Source organism: Lobosporangium transversale, assembly GCF_002105155.1.
Source record: "Lobosporangium transversale strain NRRL 3116 chromosome Unknown BCR41scaffold_7, whole genome shotgun sequence".
Lineage (NCBI taxonomy): Eukaryota > Fungi > Mortierellomycota > Mortierellomycetes > Mortierellales > Mortierellaceae > Lobosporangium > Lobosporangium transversale.
This window is the reverse complement of record NW_019028985.1, coordinates 323067-341272: the sequence shown is the minus strand read 5'-3', so window position 1 is coordinate 341272 and position 18206 is coordinate 323067. Positions and strand designations below refer to the sequence as shown.

General features: G+C 39.0%; 5 protein-coding genes across 5 annotated transcripts; 4 read left to right on the top strand and 1 right to left on the bottom strand.

The window, feature by feature from the left end:
• Positions 1–268: 268 nt before the first annotated feature.
• Positions 269–2905, top strand: BCR41DRAFT_348162 (hypothetical protein). The gene is made up of 3 exons (XM_022023236.1): positions 269–381; positions 533–1447; positions 1540–2905. Exons 1-3 carry the CDS (start codon positions 290–292, stop codon positions 2864–2866), a joined length of 2334 nt encoding a protein of 777 aa, XP_021884122.1. The 5' UTR covers positions 269–289; the 3' UTR covers positions 2867–2905.
• A 546-nt stretch (positions 2906–3451) lies between these two features.
• On the top strand, positions 3452–9067 carry BCR41DRAFT_348160 (hypothetical protein). Its single transcript, XM_022023235.1, has 17 exons — positions 3452–3745; positions 4418–4492; positions 4616–4690; positions 4779–4822; positions 4936–5047; positions 5183–5310; positions 5440–5577; positions 5722–6489; positions 6603–6934; positions 7040–7104; positions 7204–7404; positions 7549–7591; positions 7738–7898; positions 8018–8162; positions 8283–8357; positions 8463–8543; positions 8685–9067. The coding sequence occupies exons 1-17, from the start codon at positions 3653–3655 to the stop codon at positions 9017–9019; spliced, it is 2871 nt and encodes a 956-aa protein (XP_021884121.1). The 5' UTR covers positions 3452–3652; the 3' UTR covers positions 9020–9067.
• Positions 9068–9359: 292 nt separating this feature from the next.
• BCR41DRAFT_333061 (DHHC palmitoyltransferase-domain-containing protein) lies at positions 9360–12025 on the top strand. Its single transcript, XM_022021874.1, has 4 exons — positions 9360–9705; positions 9808–10335; positions 10469–10663; positions 10774–12025. The coding sequence occupies exons 1-4, from the start codon at positions 9481–9483 to the stop codon at positions 11989–11991; spliced, it is 2166 nt and encodes a 721-aa protein (XP_021884120.1). The 5' UTR covers positions 9360–9480; the 3' UTR covers positions 11992–12025.
• A 296-nt stretch (positions 12026–12321) lies between these two features.
• Positions 12322–13755, bottom strand: BCR41DRAFT_348158 (AP complex, mu/sigma subunit). Its single transcript, XM_022023234.1, has 4 exons — positions 13376–13755; positions 12966–13159; positions 12636–12780; positions 12322–12493 (listed from the first exon to the last, which is right to left on the bottom strand). The coding sequence occupies exons 1-4, from the start codon at positions 13376–13378 to the stop codon at positions 12347–12349; spliced, it is 489 nt and encodes a 162-aa protein (XP_021884119.1). The 5' UTR covers positions 13379–13755; the 3' UTR covers positions 12322–12346.
• A 1026-nt stretch (positions 13756–14781) lies between these two features.
• Positions 14782–16544, top strand: BCR41DRAFT_419877 (hypothetical protein). Its single transcript, XM_022029822.1, has 4 exons — positions 14782–14953; positions 15064–15228; positions 15473–15486; positions 15608–16544. The coding sequence occupies exons 1-4, from the start codon at positions 14880–14882 to the stop codon at positions 16492–16494; spliced, it is 1140 nt and encodes a 379-aa protein (XP_021884118.1). The 5' UTR covers positions 14782–14879; the 3' UTR covers positions 16495–16544.
• Positions 16545–18206: the final 1662 nt, after the last annotated feature.

Below are 18206 nucleotides of genomic sequence, written 5' to 3'. Positions count from 1 at the left end.
CAGATTCCACCATCAGTGATAACATGAGTCATTTGTCATTGGAGGTCAACACCACAGGCACTGGATCTGTGATGGACTATGAGAGTTCCGACCAGGAGCCTGTTGTGCAAGACGATGCCTTCGATAATTTGATATAATAGATGTACCAGACATGATAAATGAAAAAAGAAATGGGTATAATAAAAAATTTAAAAGCCACGCACGTAATTGAAACTTTAAGAAAGCGAGTTTTTTTTTTTTTTTTTTTTTTTTGCAAAAAACTAAGATGCCTGAGAACAATAATGTTAGCATGGAGACAATGGAGAAGCAACCATCTTTACGAGAACTCCTAAAAGCCATACGAGGTCTTCCACAACTGTTACCTCAGGAGCGTCGCGTAGTGTAAAAAAAAAAAAAAAAAAAAAAAGAAAAAAAGAAAAAAAAAGGCCACGCAGTGCGTTAGAGCAGAAAAAAATCTCAAAGGTCCATTTCTCTTTTCTTTTTTTTTTTTTTTTTTTTTTTCCTTTTCCTCTACCTCTTTTTCTTTTTCAAGTCTCCGGGAGGTGGTCACATTTTGCGATGAAAGTGATATACAGGTGCTTCAACGATTGCTTGGACAGACGACGCAATCAGGATTTGATCTCGTGTCAGCATTGCCTGTAGAGATAGCTCGTCAGATCTTTTCGTACCTGGATGGAATGGATTTGGTACGGTGTCGAGCAGTTTGTCATCCTTGGAGAAGTATGATTCAGAGGGATACAGGACTATGGAAGGCTAAAGTTCGAGCGTGGAATCCAGCTGAGTGTTTATTGTTAAAGGATTATCAGTTCGGGGCTACAACGAGCGTAACGAGGGAAAAGAAGAAGAAACACTGGGATCCTGTTCCTCGCCTTGCTCATGCTAGCGAAGGAGGTGAAGGCATTAACGGACCAAGCAATGAAGAGGATATCTCATCTGGGACAACCACAACAGCGTCAGCAATAGGAGATAGTGATAAAGAAGGCGAAACTCTGTTGGATAGAATTGGACAAGAAATCGGGTTCGCAGGATGGGAAGATGTATTGATCCAGGAATTGGCATTGAAACAGAATTGGCGACAAGGAAGGTATGTCTATGAGATGAGTGTGACGCTGGGAAGGAACATTAAACCCAGTTTGTTGGCATGGCCGTTTTTGTTCCTTGTGGATGATTGGCCAAGGCTTTATAAGATTAGTTTAGATCGAGTTCGGGAGGATGGATTCAAAGTGGTCCCTGTAGGGAATGAAAAGTATGCAAAGGCACTGGAACTTCAGGGCCATGGTGCAGTTAGCTGCATGGCTTGGGATCAGACACAGACACAGATGCGGACACAGACATCTATAAGACAGCTATCGTCGGCAGGAGGCGAGGCTGCAGTTACAGGTACGGATATAGCAATAGTAGAGACGCTATCATTGCCTATGCCACTGGCGATAGGAGGATTTTTAAGGCAAGTATTTTTATCTTTATTTTTATTTTTTGTGTTTAGATATCACCTAAAGCTGACATTGCGATTCATAATTTCCATTCGATCTATAATAGATCTGTGCGGGTGTGCAATCCGGATTCAGGGGTGGGTTTTATGTTACCTGATGTGCAACATGGGTTCCCATTGCATGTTTGTTTCTTACGAAAGCAGGTCCTTTCTGTGACATTGGATGGGCAGATTACATTTTTCCAAAAAGGAGGAGACTATCGACCAATTCGATCATGTACTGTTGGGACCAAAGTCCTTCAGATCACACCTCTGCGCTTTAATTGTAGTAGAAGTAGTAGTAGTAGAGGTAGTAGTAATAGTTATGTTAGTGGTGATGGTGGCGATGGTCCTTACTTGAACAGCAAAAGTTCAAACCGAAGTCGGTTGCGATCACGACGCCAACGACGGCGACCATCAGCCTTTAAACGGGAACACAACGGTCATTTGATCTCTTGGAGTGAAGTGATCTGCCTGGCACACGAGGATGGAATCATTGTCAAAGATGAGCATTCGTACACACTATGCAATATTAACTTGGAGTTAGGATCCAAGCTGCTGCAGTTTTCAGTCATTGCTGACGATGTAACATTCAGAGACGCAGATAGTGACACAGATGCGGATACAGAGACTGGAATTGAGGCAGATACTGGTACAGATACGGATGCGAATACAGAAGCGGATACAGATACAGATGTGGGCACAAATGTTGAGGCCAATGCTTGGACGGATTCTGCATCCAGTCACATAAACATCGTCTCTAGTCATGTCAACAACACTCCACATCATCATCGGACAGATGACTTTCCTCGAAACGAACTAATGCTTTTATTTGAAGACCCTAATACGCGACAACGTCGAGTGATGCGTGTGAAGATGTCTGCGGGCTTCCAATACGAGATATCGCGTCAGATCCTGACGCCTAGTTTTTCGTTGGGCCGAGGAGGAGATGCTCGAGATTCGATGACGATGTATCGAGATCGAATTGCGATTGTTAGTCATAGGCATTGTTCTTCAGACTTGGGGCATTATTGTGTACTTCGACTGATGGACCTGAAGGAAGATTTTGCTGCCACTACAGAATATACGGAGCAGGTAGTAGACGACGAAGGAGATGATGAATATGTTGGCGAAGATGTCGATGGTGATAGCAATAGCAAGGAGATTGTTTTCGAAGTAGGGGGAGGAGGCAGGCAGAAACAAGAACAAGAGGAAAAGAGGGATGTTGGCTCTTTCAGAAGTAGGAAGCATCCAAGGATTCAACGGCCAGGAAAGCCGATTCATTTGAATGACTTTGCAGGGCATAAAGCGGCATGTCGGATCCTAGCGATGGATCATGCGCGGATTGTGCTCGGGATGGGACCGAGGATTGTCAAGGTCCTATATCTGGTCTAGTAAGAAGAAAGAGGAAGAAATTAAAAATAACTGTCTGCCCCTAGTCAAGGCATTCTCGAGTCTTTTTTACACTTGCGTGTATGGGTGTGCATGTACGACATAAAAGGGATGCCAGAGTGATTCTCCACATGCCAACTGTGGCTGGTTCGAGATAAGAAAAGGGCCGAAAAACCTTTTTCTTTCTTGGTTTTTGCATGTGTTTCTGTTTACACCATTGGTTTTTATTCATTCACATTCACTCTTCTTTTTTCACGTCAAACATAAATAACATACGAATAATAACAATTCTAATCATAATTAAACTCATACTAATACTAAACTGATACGATTAATAATAATAATAACAATAGTAATAATATCTTTTAAAGAAAGACTCAGCCTGTTCGATTTTCTGCCTATCACTTTACCTTTAACGACAACAAAAAAAGATTCCCAACCATAAAAGCAAATTAAAGTATAAACCCCAGACGGAGTTTGGAGGCAAAAGGAACCTGGATAAACACAGTCTTCTGTGTCTCCCACAGTCACTCACATTCAGGTAACGAGCTTTTTTTTTTTATGAATTTCATAATTACCTGTAATCTCTGAAAAATGGGGTACAAGTTGTCATTACTTGCCAAAGTACTCAATTTCATCTCCTTGCACCTCCAAGCACAACAACTAAATCCAACCCGAACATCCTTATAACAAAGGGAGAAAAAAACAAACAAACACTTGACCACAGACAGGAAAGAACGAAATAATATAAAATAAACAACCGACCGACCAACCGACCGACTGACGACCATGCCAGTAGACAGCAGTCAGCACTGCCAGCATGCAACAACTCTAGCAGGCCGACCGAATCCATTGGCAAAGATAGACTCGTCTAGTTTCAAGGCAAGTCCTCTCTCTCTTTTTTTTTTTTTTTTTTTTTTTAAAGACTCCGCTACCCACCGAGTAATACTTTATCTGGACGCGCATTGACACCTAAAAAAGCAATACCGACCTTATTTAATTCAATAATGCCAGTCCTGGAAAAGAAAAAAAGAAAAGAAAAAGGGGGAAGGAAAGGAAGGAAAAGGATAAACAAGTAAAGCTGAATTTGTAGAGTCAATTCACCACTCTTCCTTTTTTTACAATTTTGACTCCACATTTGTCGTGGTGCAACGGCAGTAAGAGCGTTATTTGACTACTCAAGTCCTTTACCCTCCATCAACATGTGTCCCCACATTCTTTCGATCCCATCATCAGTAGAAGCAGAATGTATCACATCCAGTGTTATTACTATGAAAATGTATTATTACCGAAAATGATATAAAAAAAAACTTTTCAATACCAAGGATGTTGCTATTCATGAACAAAAGGGATAAAAGAATCACAAACACCTTTTAAACTTCCCCCATTACGCATGACCTTTTTGAAGCAAATTGTTTGGAAATATAACGAAAAAAGACATTTGAGGGATGAAATTGTCCAGAAAAGCGTCTTTATTCTTATGCATTCAATAAAACTCACATTCATTGTCCTTTTTTTCAAAAAAAAAAAAAAAAAAAAAAAAAAAAAAAACAGAAAAATCTATCGATGGCAAATTTGAAATGCGATGGATGCGAAGTAGGAGTTCCACGCCTTTGGATCTGTTTAGAGGTCAGTAAGCTTAATTGGAAATGATATCATGTCACGCTTGATGAATCGAATAAAGTTGAAAAAAAAGTTGGCCTCTCTTTCACTCATTTGTCATCCGGTTTGTGTGCCTTCTTCTTGATGTAGCCAACGTGTCGCACAATAGTCTGCACAACATCGCATGTCTCCCACATGAAGGAGCACTACACCTCACTTCACAAAGTAAGAAAAAAAAGAGAGCCATCAAAATGGCTGTTAAAGTTCAAGGGTATGGATAAAGTTTACTTAAACCTTAATTATCACTTCATAGGAATCAGTCAAAGACGCATGCCATTGTGTTTTCATGAATCCAAGGTGTGTTTTTATTTAATTTATCATTTCCCACACATGAAGAGGTTGGCCTTTCCCGAAGGCTCCTTCAAGGATATTGATGTTGCCTTGGACGCCTTTGAAATGCATTTTATTAGAACATTGACAATTTACTGCTACCGGTGCGAATGTGAGCTGAATCCATTCATTGATGGCGACTTGATATCGGCCAGCGGCAAAGCATTCTTAAAGAGAATAGTCCGGTCCATGGTAAGGTTACTTCTCCTTCTTGTTGTTGTGCATTTTGAACAATTTGGACACCCAGAAAAACAAAACAAATACTCCATAACACGGATAATTCTTTACAACTTAAAATGACTTTGTTTTCCCCTATTATCCCACTAGCAATGGAAGAAAAGCAAGCAGGATGGCGACGGGGCAGTCCAGGACTTGGATCTCCCGGGGTTGGTTGGCCTCAAGAACCTCGGCAATACTTGCTACATGAATGCAGCCCTCCAAGCACTTTCTCACACGTAAGGATTGACATGGATATAGGCTTTTTTTTTTTTATCTTTGTATCACTTCAACCAATGATTGTTAGATCAACTTCTCATCAATAAGTGCCTTATATGGGATTATGTTGATTCTCAACATAAAATTAGTCCTGCATTGGTGAGCTACTTCAAAACTTGCGAGGCTTTTATTCCGGAGGCAAGAGGGATAGAATACGCACGACAAAAGAATCATATGCTTGTTGATAGCTTCTATCACTTTGTGCATACCATGTGGAGTGGAAGAAGGTAGGTCCAAAGTAAAAATCCATGCTTGGCAAAATGTGTTCAAAAACTGGCATCTAAAACATATTTTCTTTTTCTTTTTCTTTTTCTTTTTTTTTTCTTTCTTTTTTTTTTTTTTTTTTTTTGTACATCTGGGGACGGAGTCAGCGCGGTTTTCTCTCCGAGTCATTTTGTGTCTGATGTGAAAAAGTACAACGACATCTTTGAGGGAACAGCGCAACAGGACTCACAAGAGTTTTTACGATGCATCATGGATAAACTACATGAAGAGCTGACATATCCAAGAACATCTCCAGATCCTAACTCGAAGCTCCTTTATAATGATAATAATATACCCATCTTGGATGACAAACCAGAAAGATCAAAGAACATTCAATTATCCCTGCAACAACAATCGCTAGTCCAACCGCCAAAGCAACGACGACCATCGGCAGCAACTATCGGTAGCATGAGCATCAAGGCAACTAGCACTACCAAGCCAAGATCAAAGAGCTTTGGGAGCCCTTCCAAGGAAATCAGCAAGGCGGAGAAGGCGGCAGCTGCACGAAACAAAAAGCGTACCACTAGTAGTACCTCGTACGCATCCTCTCGATCTTCTGTTTCGTCACGGTCAGCAATCTCCTCCGGGAATTCATCTATGTCTGAAAACGTAGAGATCACGCCGGCAAGAGCCACAGCGCCCAGTATTATTAGTGATATCTTTGAAGGAACCTTGGAGAGTCGTGTGAGATGTCTAAGTTGCCATAAGGAGTATATTAAGGAGGACAAGTTCTTTGATTTATCGATCCCCATTGACAAGAAGACAAAGATTACTGATGATATTGGAGTTGATAGGGGCGACAATGGGAGTAGCAAGAATAGAGATGGAGGGACTATGCTTGGCTCGTTTGTGGAATCCATAGGAAGCTGGTTGAAGTAGGAGCCAACGTGGATTTTATTGCAAAGGCATTTTATTTTTCTGGGCACGGCTATAGCCTCGTTCCTTTGCATTGACTATTTTCATATCATTGTCTTACATCATTCACTAGCATGGGGAACAAAAATATCAAGCTGCAGGATTGTTTAAATTCATTCTGTGCAACTGAAGTGTTGACGGGAGAGGACCGATACCGATGCACTCAATGTGAAGCGTTGAACGACTGTCGGAAGGCATTCCGGATCACTGTCCTACCAGAAACACTATGCATCCACCTGAAGCGCTTTCGTTATGACACCTACTCGTCCAAGATCAATACCTATGTCCAGTTTCCACTTGATGATTTAGATATGGCGCCTTATTTCAAGTCATCGGATCCGAATGAGCTTCAGCATACCAAATATGAACTCTATGCCATGATCCGACATCGAGGAGTCGTCGGAGGTATGCCATTTTATCACTCAAAAAAAAAAAAAAAAAAAAAAAAAAAAAATCAAATACTGTGTTGTTGCTGCAAATATCAAAAATAACTATTTCATATTCGATTAGGCGGACATTACATTGGCTATGCCAAGCATTCCATCGATAATCTATGGTATGAGTTTGATGATACAGTAAGTGTACCTCAATTCGTTTCAACTTTCGATATTTTTTTGTTATCTTCGAATATACTAACTTGGATTAATGGGAAACGTTGAAATTTTCATGAGTAGCATATTACCAGAAAAGCAGCGGCAGATGTTGCCAAGATGGAGGCATACATCTTGTTCTATCGCAGGAAAGCACCGCACCGTGAGGAAGATCGAGCTAGGATAGCCAAGTATATGACGAAACCGAAGATGCAGATTTATGACAAGGATTTGATGGTCTATATCTCACGGCTATGGTTCTGTCGCTGGTCCCACTTGATGAACGTAAGTGAAAAGAAGGAATTCAACTATGATATACCATTACATTTGTCCCTGTTGGCAATTTGTATCGACTATGGTTATTTGTTTATTTTTAACTTTTTTTTTTTTTTTTTTTTTTTTTTTTGCAACGCCTATTTTTTTAATTAGCCTGGCCCGATCAGTAATCACGATTTTTTGTGTCCTCATGGCGGTAAGATTGGTTTAAGTTTCCTTAATTAAAATTGTTTAATTTACTTATATTTTTTTATTCAAATGATATCTAACACCATCGTTCGTCCGTTGTTTGGACTATATGTCTGTTTTTTTTTTTTTTTTTTTTTTTTTTTAAAAAAAAAGGCATCAATGTGGCAACGACGCGCAATGTGATGGATATGGTGATGCCGATTCCAAGGATAGCATGGGACGCTTTGGTTGAAATGTACGGTACCGATGGAAGTCCAATTGTGAATATAAGTGCTCTTGAATCTGAAAAAGAGATGGCATGTGCCATCTGTGAAGTAAGTCATTGTTTAAGATGTTATATTTTTTTTTTTTAAAAAAAAAAAAAAAAAGCTCAACGACCAGTGAATTGACAAACACTTTTATAAACACCTTTTTATATCTCCTTAACTTTTAGGAAGAAGAGCTAAAGTTGAATGAGAGACGAAAGCGCGAGGATGAAGACGTGTCAAAGCTAGATTCCAAGGCTATTGAAGAAGGGCAGCTTTGGTATCTTATTGGTGCTGATTGGCTTCGGGAGTGGCACGCATTCAAGGCAGGAGGTAAAAAAAAAAAAAAAAAAAAAAAAAAGGCGCCTTGTTAAATTTCAGAATAGTTGATTCGATCTTCATCAACAAAGCATTGGTAGATGACTATTTCATGAATGTATTTTATTATTCTAGACAAGCCTCCAGGGCCTATTCGTAACTCTCAATTCCTAAAGGATAATGGACAGCCAAGAGCTGGCATGATACGAGGTAACTATTAAAAAGAAGGAAAAAAAGAAAAAAAAAGTTACTGTACAGCAATTCCTATGTTGAGCATGGCGTCTGAATTGTCTTTTATTTCTTCTCTTGATCCAGGCCAAGACTATCGTGGCATTAATGCAAATGTATGGAACTATTTGCATGGAATATATGGAGGAGGACCAGTGTTTGTTCGTGGTATGTCTAAAGCCGCTCCTTGTCATTGTTGCTACTGCTGCTATTGTCATCGTTGCTCAAATAGTTATTCATCCATTCGTTTTCCTATGATTTTATTTACTTTATATTTATTTCTATTTTTTTAATGGACGGACATTTTAGCTACGCTTGATCTGTATGCGCCAGATCCCAAGACGCTGTCGCTCAGTTCACCCCGCAATAACTTTTATTCTCAACAACAACATCAACAGCATCATCATTATTATCAGCAGTATCAACATCAGCATCAGCATCAGCATCAGCACCAGAATTCAGCCAATGGGCATCGCCACCTTCATATGTATTTGCATCAACAGCAAAGCCAATACCAGAGCCATCAGCATCAGTCTCTACAACAGCAATATAATTATCAGAATATGTATCAGAATGGCAATGTGAAGAAGCATCGAAATTCAGGATCTACCTCCATTGTCATTCCGAAACCCGTCATCGTCTAAAAGATCAAACAAATAATAGTAGTATATAATAAGATGCTTTACTTGGTCATTTGTATATATGTATAATATGTTGCATGTTATCTACATGTATCATTTAATAATATTTTTTATCTGAACATCGGTACATTGGATGAATGTAATCTAATATGTTAATGTTCTAAAAACTGAATGTGGCTGTAGGAAGAATGGTTGTTACACAAATGTTGGACGCATTATGATGTGATAAAAATGCCTATTAAAAAAGGGGAAGAGGAAAGGTCATTCTCACTCCTTGGGTTACTTCATTGGCATTGGCTTTTTTTCCAGGAACAATTTTTTTTTTTTTTTTTTTTTTTTTTTTTTCCAAAGTCAGGAACAACAAATCATATCAAGGAGAATACACTTTACACCTTCACCTCGTCTTCATTGTTTTATTCATTAATTAAGAAAGGAAACTACGAATTCATAAAAAAAAGAAAGTCATGCAATTCACAGGCAGTCGCTACATTGTTGCAGGAGTATCATTGCTAATTGCCTACATTGCCATCTCGAGTCAAGTGTTTGTCTTCATTCCATGGCTTTATTCTATATCGTTACAAAGAGCACTCCAGGTCCTGATACCGTTTAACCTAGGAGTTTTCTTTATCGGTTGGAACTATTACCTTGCCTGTACTACTGATCCAGGAACAACACCGCCTGGATGGGGCGTAGGTTTTTTTTTTTTTTTTTTTTTTTTTTTGGTATAAAGGGACGCCAACTATAGCTCTTTTTTATAACAAATCTTTTTTTTTTTTTTTTTTTTTTTGTAGATACCAGAAGCTGCGGAAAAGAAATCAAAAGGACTAATCAATGGGGTCAAATCTGCAGGACCAACTGAGACTTTATCAGAATCAAGAGCTGAAGGTCATTCTACAGCCATTCATCATCAACTCCAACAGAAAGTCAAGGAGAATGATGGTAGGAGCCATGACAATGACGACGGCAATGACGACAACGACAACGGCAATGGCAATGGCAATGATAATGATAATGATAACGACAATGATGATAGTACATTGGTTCAGAAAACAAAGTCGAAAAAGAAAAAGAATCCTTTGCCACGATACTGTCGAACCTGTGAGGCGTTCAAACCACCACGATCTCATCACTGTCGAATTTGTAAGCGATGTGTTCTCAAGATGGATCATCACTGTCCCTGGATCAATAATTGTGTGGGCTATCACAATTATGGACATTTCATCCGCTTCATCACTTGGGTCACATTGACAACGGGCATGTGTATGGTCCTATTGGTCTGGAGGATAGTAGATGCTATCCAGAATGAAATATACTATCTTGTAAGTGAAATGAGAAAGAATATTAATGAAAAAAATTATTGTGGTTTCAAACCACTGGCACCGTAATCTAATTTTTATTTTTATTTTTATTTTTTTTTTTTAAAAAAAAAAAAAAAAAAAAAAAAAAACCAAGTATACGGGCACAGGACCGACAAAGACGCAGATTATTTTCATGGCAATTAACATTGCAGTAGATGGAGGTGTACTTTTGGCAGTAGGGATTTTGACCATCTATCATCTCTGGAGTATGATCACGAATACTTCGACAATTGAGGTCTGGGAACAAGAAAAAGTACAGGCCATGATCAAGAAAGGCAAATTACGCATGGTAATAAAACTACAACAACAACAATAACAAAAAAAAAAAAAAAAAAAAAAGCTGTCTTTGTTCCCACAGTGCCCTCTTTAATATAATTTTTTTTTTTTTTTTTTTAATAGACCAAATTCCCATACGATGTTGGTTGCTATCGCAACTATCGTCAGGTGCTAGGTCCTCGTATGTGGCTCTGGCTTTGGCCTCAAAAGATGCTTGGATCTGGAACAGAGTTTGATGTTATGGACGATAAGGATGCAGCCATGATCTGGCCTCCGCGCGAATACCAAACTTCCAAGAAACAAAATCAAGCATTTGTCTCAGAGTACACCACTTCATCCATTCGACAACGAAGAAAGAGGAACTTGAGCTCTTTAGGAACACCCCTCAGTCCTTCAGATGATATAAATAATGACAATTTCATCACCCAGACGACAACATCTACTGCTATCAGCACAATTACTAAGAAGCGTCGAAGCGAAGGAGGAGGAGGAGGACATAAAAGACGTCCTTCAAAAAGCCTAGCCGCACATCCTCAATACCCAACACATGTTCGTCGTGGGAGTGAGGGTTGGATCGTTCAGGATTTGACACTGCAGCAGCGTGCAGAATTATTTGATCGTCAACTGCAGTATCAGCGCGAACATGGTGACGATCTTCAAAATGGAGGTGAAGAGGATGAAGGAGAGAACGAAGAAGCAGAGTATCAGGAAGGTCTATCCGATATCGAAGGTAACACATATGGTGGACTGCCTGGTGGAATGCAGGGCAACCCTGACGATTACAATTATTATGAAGGTTACGATGTTGCGGACGAGGATGAGGCACTACAACAACATGTTTCAAGCTCTGAAGAAGACGATGATTTACCATACGATGTGATCAGTGACGAGTATGACGATGATGGATATAATGATGAAACATATTATCGTGGTCATGATGATTTGGATCATGATGATTTAGACGAACATAATCCCTATCTTGCCTATGCAGATGAGGATAATGAGGAGCAGGATGAAGGGATCACAGCAGATATTGAGGACGAAGTGACCCTTAACGGTCGAGATCGACACAAGATCGGGCGCTTCTTTGAAAATATGAACCCTACCTCTATCCACAACCAAGTCGGGAGCGAGGATGAGGAAATTGATGAGTGGTCAGAAGGAGAAGGGTTGGATGTAGGTTGTCGTCCTCCTACTACTGGGATATCAGGATTAGGCCGTGTGAATGGTGAACCCAGTGTACGATATGATCCTACAAAAAAGACATTTTTTACCATGCTGGTGGAGCGAGAGGAAGCATTGAAGCGGCAACAAAAGATTGCAAAGACTGGCAAGCGTTAATAGAAAATAATAATGATAATAGCATAAAAGTGGGAAAAAAAAAAAAAAAAAAAAAAAAAGACTTCTTTACCTTATTCGTAGCACATGACATGGTCCGATTGATTACTATTATCCTCAATGTTATAATTTATTACTATTGACATGGCGGAATGTTCTACTTGTTGTTGGTTAAAATGTACTGAAGTCGATGATGTTTTTTTTTTTTTTTTTTTTTTATTTTTTTTTATTTTTATATTTTTTATATATTTATTTATTTTATTTTATTTTATTTTATTTTATTTTATTTTATTTTATTTTATTTTATTTTATTTTTTTTTTTTTTCAAACGTTGTGGATTATTAGGACTGAGAAAGGATCAAGCAATGTTGGACGCTCGAAGATTATTAACGATACTGTCTGATTCTTCCAGCTTGTCGAATCCTTTACAATGTTTCACAACTATCTTCTTATTAGTCTCCTGCGCATGTCCTCCTAGCAACATCTCGTCCATAACTTGATATGCCTATCAAAAAAAAAAAAAAAAAAAAAAAAAAAGGAGGGGAGGGGGCATCAGAACAACAAAAGTAAGTATTTTGTTCGCATTAGGAAGAGAGTGAAAGAAGATAAAAGTGGAAGGGGAAAAGAATTTGAAAAAGAAAACATACTGCAGAGTAATTGTAAATGATATCGAGTTCACAAACGTTTCCGAAATATTGATCTAGGCATTCGACATATTTGTGAAGTACTTCCAGCCCTGAGAGTTCATTGTCATTCCAATCGATTCCAAAACAAAAGAACAGCGATGCGTATCTAAAAAAAAAAAAAAAAAAAAAAAAAAAAAAGAAAAAAGGTAGTGTTTTACAATATGAGAATACACGTTAGTCAAGCTGAAATATATAAAAAAAAAAAAGCTCACTTGATCCAAACTCGTTTGTTACATGATTTTATCCTAGAAGATAATAGACCGCCTTTTTTTTTTAATTTTTTTTTTATACCTTTTATAGATACATTTGCCTCGTGCCTCACGTCTTCCTTCGAGCTCAAGAATATTACACATGCCTCGTTTTCTTGCCAGGATCTGTGTCACAACATCCTGACTGAGCGATGCTTTTTGTTTGTCTGTCATGTATTGATACCATCTTGTGAGACGAATCTTGCCCTGTCTATTGAAGATGAGAATGAAGTTGATCTAGATGAGAAAAAAAAAAAAAAAAAAAAGGGAGTGTGAGAGTGAGTAACTTCCTTGGACTATCCAATTTACTAAAGGTAAAAATAAAAAAAAGACGCGCAAGATGATGATAGTCAAACGAAAAAAAAAAAAAAAAAAAAAAAAAAAAAAAGGCGTATTTCTTTCATTTTCTTGAGGCTACTTTGACCTCTGAATTCAGGAACAAAAAGACTTTACCATCGCGTCGGGTCCTAGAGATCTGATGGGCGTGTCGAGTATTTTATTTATTACTGCTGTAGTTGTTGTTACTGTTCCTTGATGAGTTTATCCGTAATAGGTATTGTTATTATTTAACTCCAGGTCTTAAAAGTCGATTGAAGGTGATGAGTCCCGATGGTGCCGCTGTTGAAACAGATGAAAGATGTTGGAGAGAGAGTCTGGAGGAGACTGCATTTCCTGTACTGGCTTTAACAGTCACATTGGAGGGCAAAGCAGATAAAGGGTCGCAAGAAGAAGTTAAAGGAGAACCGCGTGATTAGAGTGTACATGTATAGCATGTATAGTATACACGAAAAGAAGGGAGAGATACTCTACTGGAGGATTATGAGCTTGAGTAGGGCACTAAGATGTGGTATATGTCTATGTAAACTATTTGCCTCCTCAGAGTTGCTCTTAAAAAAAATCGTCATTTGTAAGAAAGAGAGTTACTAAGTTAGACTTTAGTACTTAATCTTTAGTAGAAGTGGCAGGACCACAGTTTCATAAGCTGCAATGAACTGTATATTTTTGGCGGAAAAATAAATGCTTCTGTGATATCTACAGGAATACAGGTTCAAGAAGTAAAAGAGATCTTTAACAAAGAATATAATGTGGTACATGTGTAATAAGTGAAGCTGTTTGTGATGAAAAGCAGAAGTAGTTTACTTTCTTGTTCTTGAGAGCCAACTCTTCAGTTTTTGAACCCAAAATTAGAACAAGAAAGTAGAATGGGATGATGCAAAAAAAAAAAAAAAAAAAAAAAAAGATCGCTCAGAAGCAGGCAAGTTGTTCAAACAAGATGGCTCGGTGACAAGGAGAAAAGAAAGAGAGACAAAGGTAGAGAGAAAGAGAGAGAGATGACAGGTTGTCTACTAGTGTTCTTGGCAGGGCGCCTTTGGTAATCATCCAAAAGCTAGCTGGCGCCGGAGTAAAATTGGTCTCCCAGAGCTTAAAAAAAAAAAAATTGGCAGTTACATAAAATGAAAGAGAGACACAACAAATGACAACAAGAGAATGTCCTTTGTCACACAATTTAGAAAATGAGATTTGGATGAGTGTAAACAACTTTGTAACGGCAAATGTTCACTGGGCTATTCTATTGACAAAAAAAAAAGAAAAAGCTCTCTCTCTCTATCTCTCCTATTGTCTCTCCTCTCCTCTTTTGGCTCTTATTATTATTATTCCCTTGTCCTTCTCTTCCTTTCCTCTCTCTTTTCCTTTCTTTTCTTTTTCTTTTTTTTTTTTTTTGTCTCATCATTCTCTGCTCCACCTTCATCTCATTTGTCCTTCTACTACATACTACAGCTGCACCTGCACGTTACACCCTCTTGTAGCCTCTCCCTTGAAATTAACTGTCTGAGCTAAATTTTTTTTTTTTATTTTTTTTTTTTTTTTCCTTTTCTTTACTCTTCCATCATCTGGCTCCTCATTCTTGTTTTCTTTGTCAATCATTTGCTCAAACACCTCATCCTAATCTCACATAATGTCTTGCGACTTGACTGATCCCGCCATTCTCGAGGCTTACAACGACATCGTCTCAGGCACACCCACCAACTGGTAGGTCATCTTTATTATAAGTCCAACCTCTTGACAATCCAGACTCTTTTTTCTTTTCTTTCCTTTTGTTTTTTCTAACCTTTCTTTATCTGCTGAACTGTCTGGCATAGGCTCATCCTTGGTTACCATGATACGCGCGACAAAATCTCGCTCTACTCCAAAGGCACTGGTGGTCTCGAAGAATTGACCGCTAATCTCACGGAGGAGGTGCTCTATGGATTTGTCAGGATTGAAGATCGCTTTGCCCTTTTGGCATATGTCTCGGAACAAGTCAGGTAAAAAAGAAAACAAAAAACACGAAATGAAGAAAAGCTTCTGCTGCTTGCCCTTTTTTATCGTTTCAAACAGTTTGAGCGGGATTGCCAATTAGTTTCACAAATTATTGTCTAATCGAGTCTGTGCAACAATGAAAAAAAAAAAAAAAAAAAAAAAAATCACTTAATGAAATGCTTTTTTATTTTAATCTTTATATTTTTCATCGGGTCCCGCTCTCTCTCCATCTGCTCTCTTTCTTCTCAGTGGCCTTCGTCGTGGTAAGGAAATCCAGTTCATGCTATCTCTCTTCTATCTGTACCCATCTGTATCAGAGAATTTGCACCAATGAAATGAAATCTTCCGTGCTAATGCTCAAACTCTGCGTCCATTTTTATATAGCGCGTGCATTGGTCCACGGAAAGGCTGTTGGCGCCTTGTTTAAGGCCAGCAATGCCCAGATTAACACTTCGAGCCTTGCTGAGCTTACCGAGGATAGAGTTCGCGCCCGTCTTGGTCTGATTGAGGGACCCCCTACACCCGAGGCTGCCTCTCCTGTTCTCCCCCCCTCGTCACCAGCACCCGCTGCATCCCCAGTCCCAGCACCTCGTCCAGTGACCCCTGTTTCTCCCGCTCCCGCCCAACCTGCTCCATCTGGTATTGATACAGTCGTTCAACAAACTGATTCAGCGATCGCTAGCCCTGTCAGGACCGGTTCTCCACGCTCAGGATTGTCCACCCCTAGAACGGAGCGTCAATTGGAAATTGAGGCTGCTGAGCGCAAGGCTCGAGAGGAAATGGAACGCCAGCGTCGTGCTGAGGCCGCCAAGCGCCAGAGAGAGACTGAGGAGCGTGAGGCTCGTGAGCAGGAACTGTTTGCTCAAAAACAGGCGCTGGAGTTGGAGCGTAAGCACAAGGAAGAGAACGACCGTGTGGCACGTGAGGCGATGAAGAAACAGCTGATTGAGATGGAACGTCTTCGTGGCTTGGGACTTTCTGGTTACATTACTATTCAGAGTGCTGGCTCACCCTTCTGGAAGCGCCGTTTCTATGTGATGCGTGGACAGGTTTTGGCTTTCTTCAGAGATGAGAATGACCGTGCTCCTGTCTCACAAATGAACCTCGGTGGTCAGGTTGCATATATTGAAGATGCCTCGCTAGAGGTACTGATCCCAAATAGCTTCCGTGTTGATCTCAAGAATGGCGATACCCACTACTTCTTCAGTGACACGACCAAAGATAAAGAGATGGCTATTGCTGGATTCATGAAGTGCAATGAGTCTGCATAGATCTGAAGTTACACACATCTTTTTTCTAAATTCATGTTACCCGTCTATACAAAAAAAAAAAAAAAAAAAAAGTATCGAATTTTGATCACAGACCATCAACCACTCTGCACTCAGTTGCAACATCATAAGCTTGCTTTTTCCAATCAAGAAAATCAGACACTTAAAAATACATTTCAATAAAACACTTAATGCACAAAGGATTAAAAATGAAATACTCTCAAAAAAGAACTCTTGATTCCTGAATGTGTCTCTTGGTTTGTAAGGCCCCAAAGTTTGCTCAATGGTTCATGAGTTTGAGCTTTTTGAGTTCCTTTGGAAAGAGAACCTGCCATGCCTACATGGCGTCATTCAAAGGATGTTTTTTTTTATATTCTGGGCTTGAGATCGTAAGAGTCGCGTTTACGCATGATAGGGAAGAGACGCGATAATTGATTCCTCGTGTGTCCCGATAGTCCCTAGGACTGAGAAAGATATCTTTTTGCTCCTTCCATTCCAGTAATGCATGTTAAACTTTTTAATACTTTCTGCTTCCAGTTCTCTTCTTAATACTCTATCGATTAAAGTCATTCTTTATGTTCAGACTTATACTGTTTTTCCTATATTTGTTGCTTCCTTATCTTTTTTTTTTTTTTTTTTTTTTTTTTTGTAGTGATTAGTAATAGCAAAAGAAACATATTGAACAAATGGAGGGTAATTGGGGTAATTGCGGAAACGCGTATTTGCGTCCGGAGGAATTATTCATTCGACAAGAATATTCCGCACGTACCTCATTTACCACATCAAGTGATGTAAGTTTGAAGAGAGAGAGTAGGTGAGTGAGATTTAAATGACACAACTACTGAAACAGAACGTCAGGACGAGATAGGAAGGACCCCTAAGAACATTGGGACGGATGAGATAAAGTAAAAAGAACAAAAGCCCTGAACGTTTTTCGCAGGTTTGCACACACATGTAATAGAAGATCTTTTTACTCTTCTAGCGCTTTTAATTCTTTAATTATTTTTGTTTTCTATGGTAAATATTCACTTGATCAGTAACAACGTCAGTAAACAATAGCAGTAACCCAATGCCAGTAACAGCACCAGTACTTATGCCAGCGTCAGAATCAGCAACAGAATCAGTGTCATAATCAGTGTCAGTCTCAGAATCAGTATGAGTCCTGACTTTTTTTTACCCTTTTTTCCCTTTCTTTTCCATTCTGGTATATGTTTTTTTTATTACTTATTTCATTTTCCTTGCTCATACCCATCCACGGATACACCTACTTGAGTATCCTTTGTCAAAAAACATCTATTTATTCACTTCCTGTGGTTCTTCTTCCTCCTGGCAACTATCTCTCACCCTTTTTTTCTTCTTCAACGACTCCCTTTAATTGTTGAAAAAGGCTTTTTTTTAATTTATTTTTTTTACCACCAAATTAAAACTTTGGTTTTTGGATATTTGAACTGACTTGCCGTGAATAGGATTCTGGTTTGGTGGATCTTTTTTTTATTCTAAACAAAGGTAGTGTTCATTATTAACACAGATGTATAATTTAAGTATCACATTCCACATCACATCACCTTCTCCCTTTCCTCTTTCTTTTACTTCTCTAATCTCTCTCTCTCTCTCTTTTTTTTTTTTTTGCTCTCTTCTTTTCCCTCTCTCTCTCTCTCTCTTCCTTTCTTTACGTCCTTTTGCTCATTTACTTACTTTTCTTAATCAACCTTCTT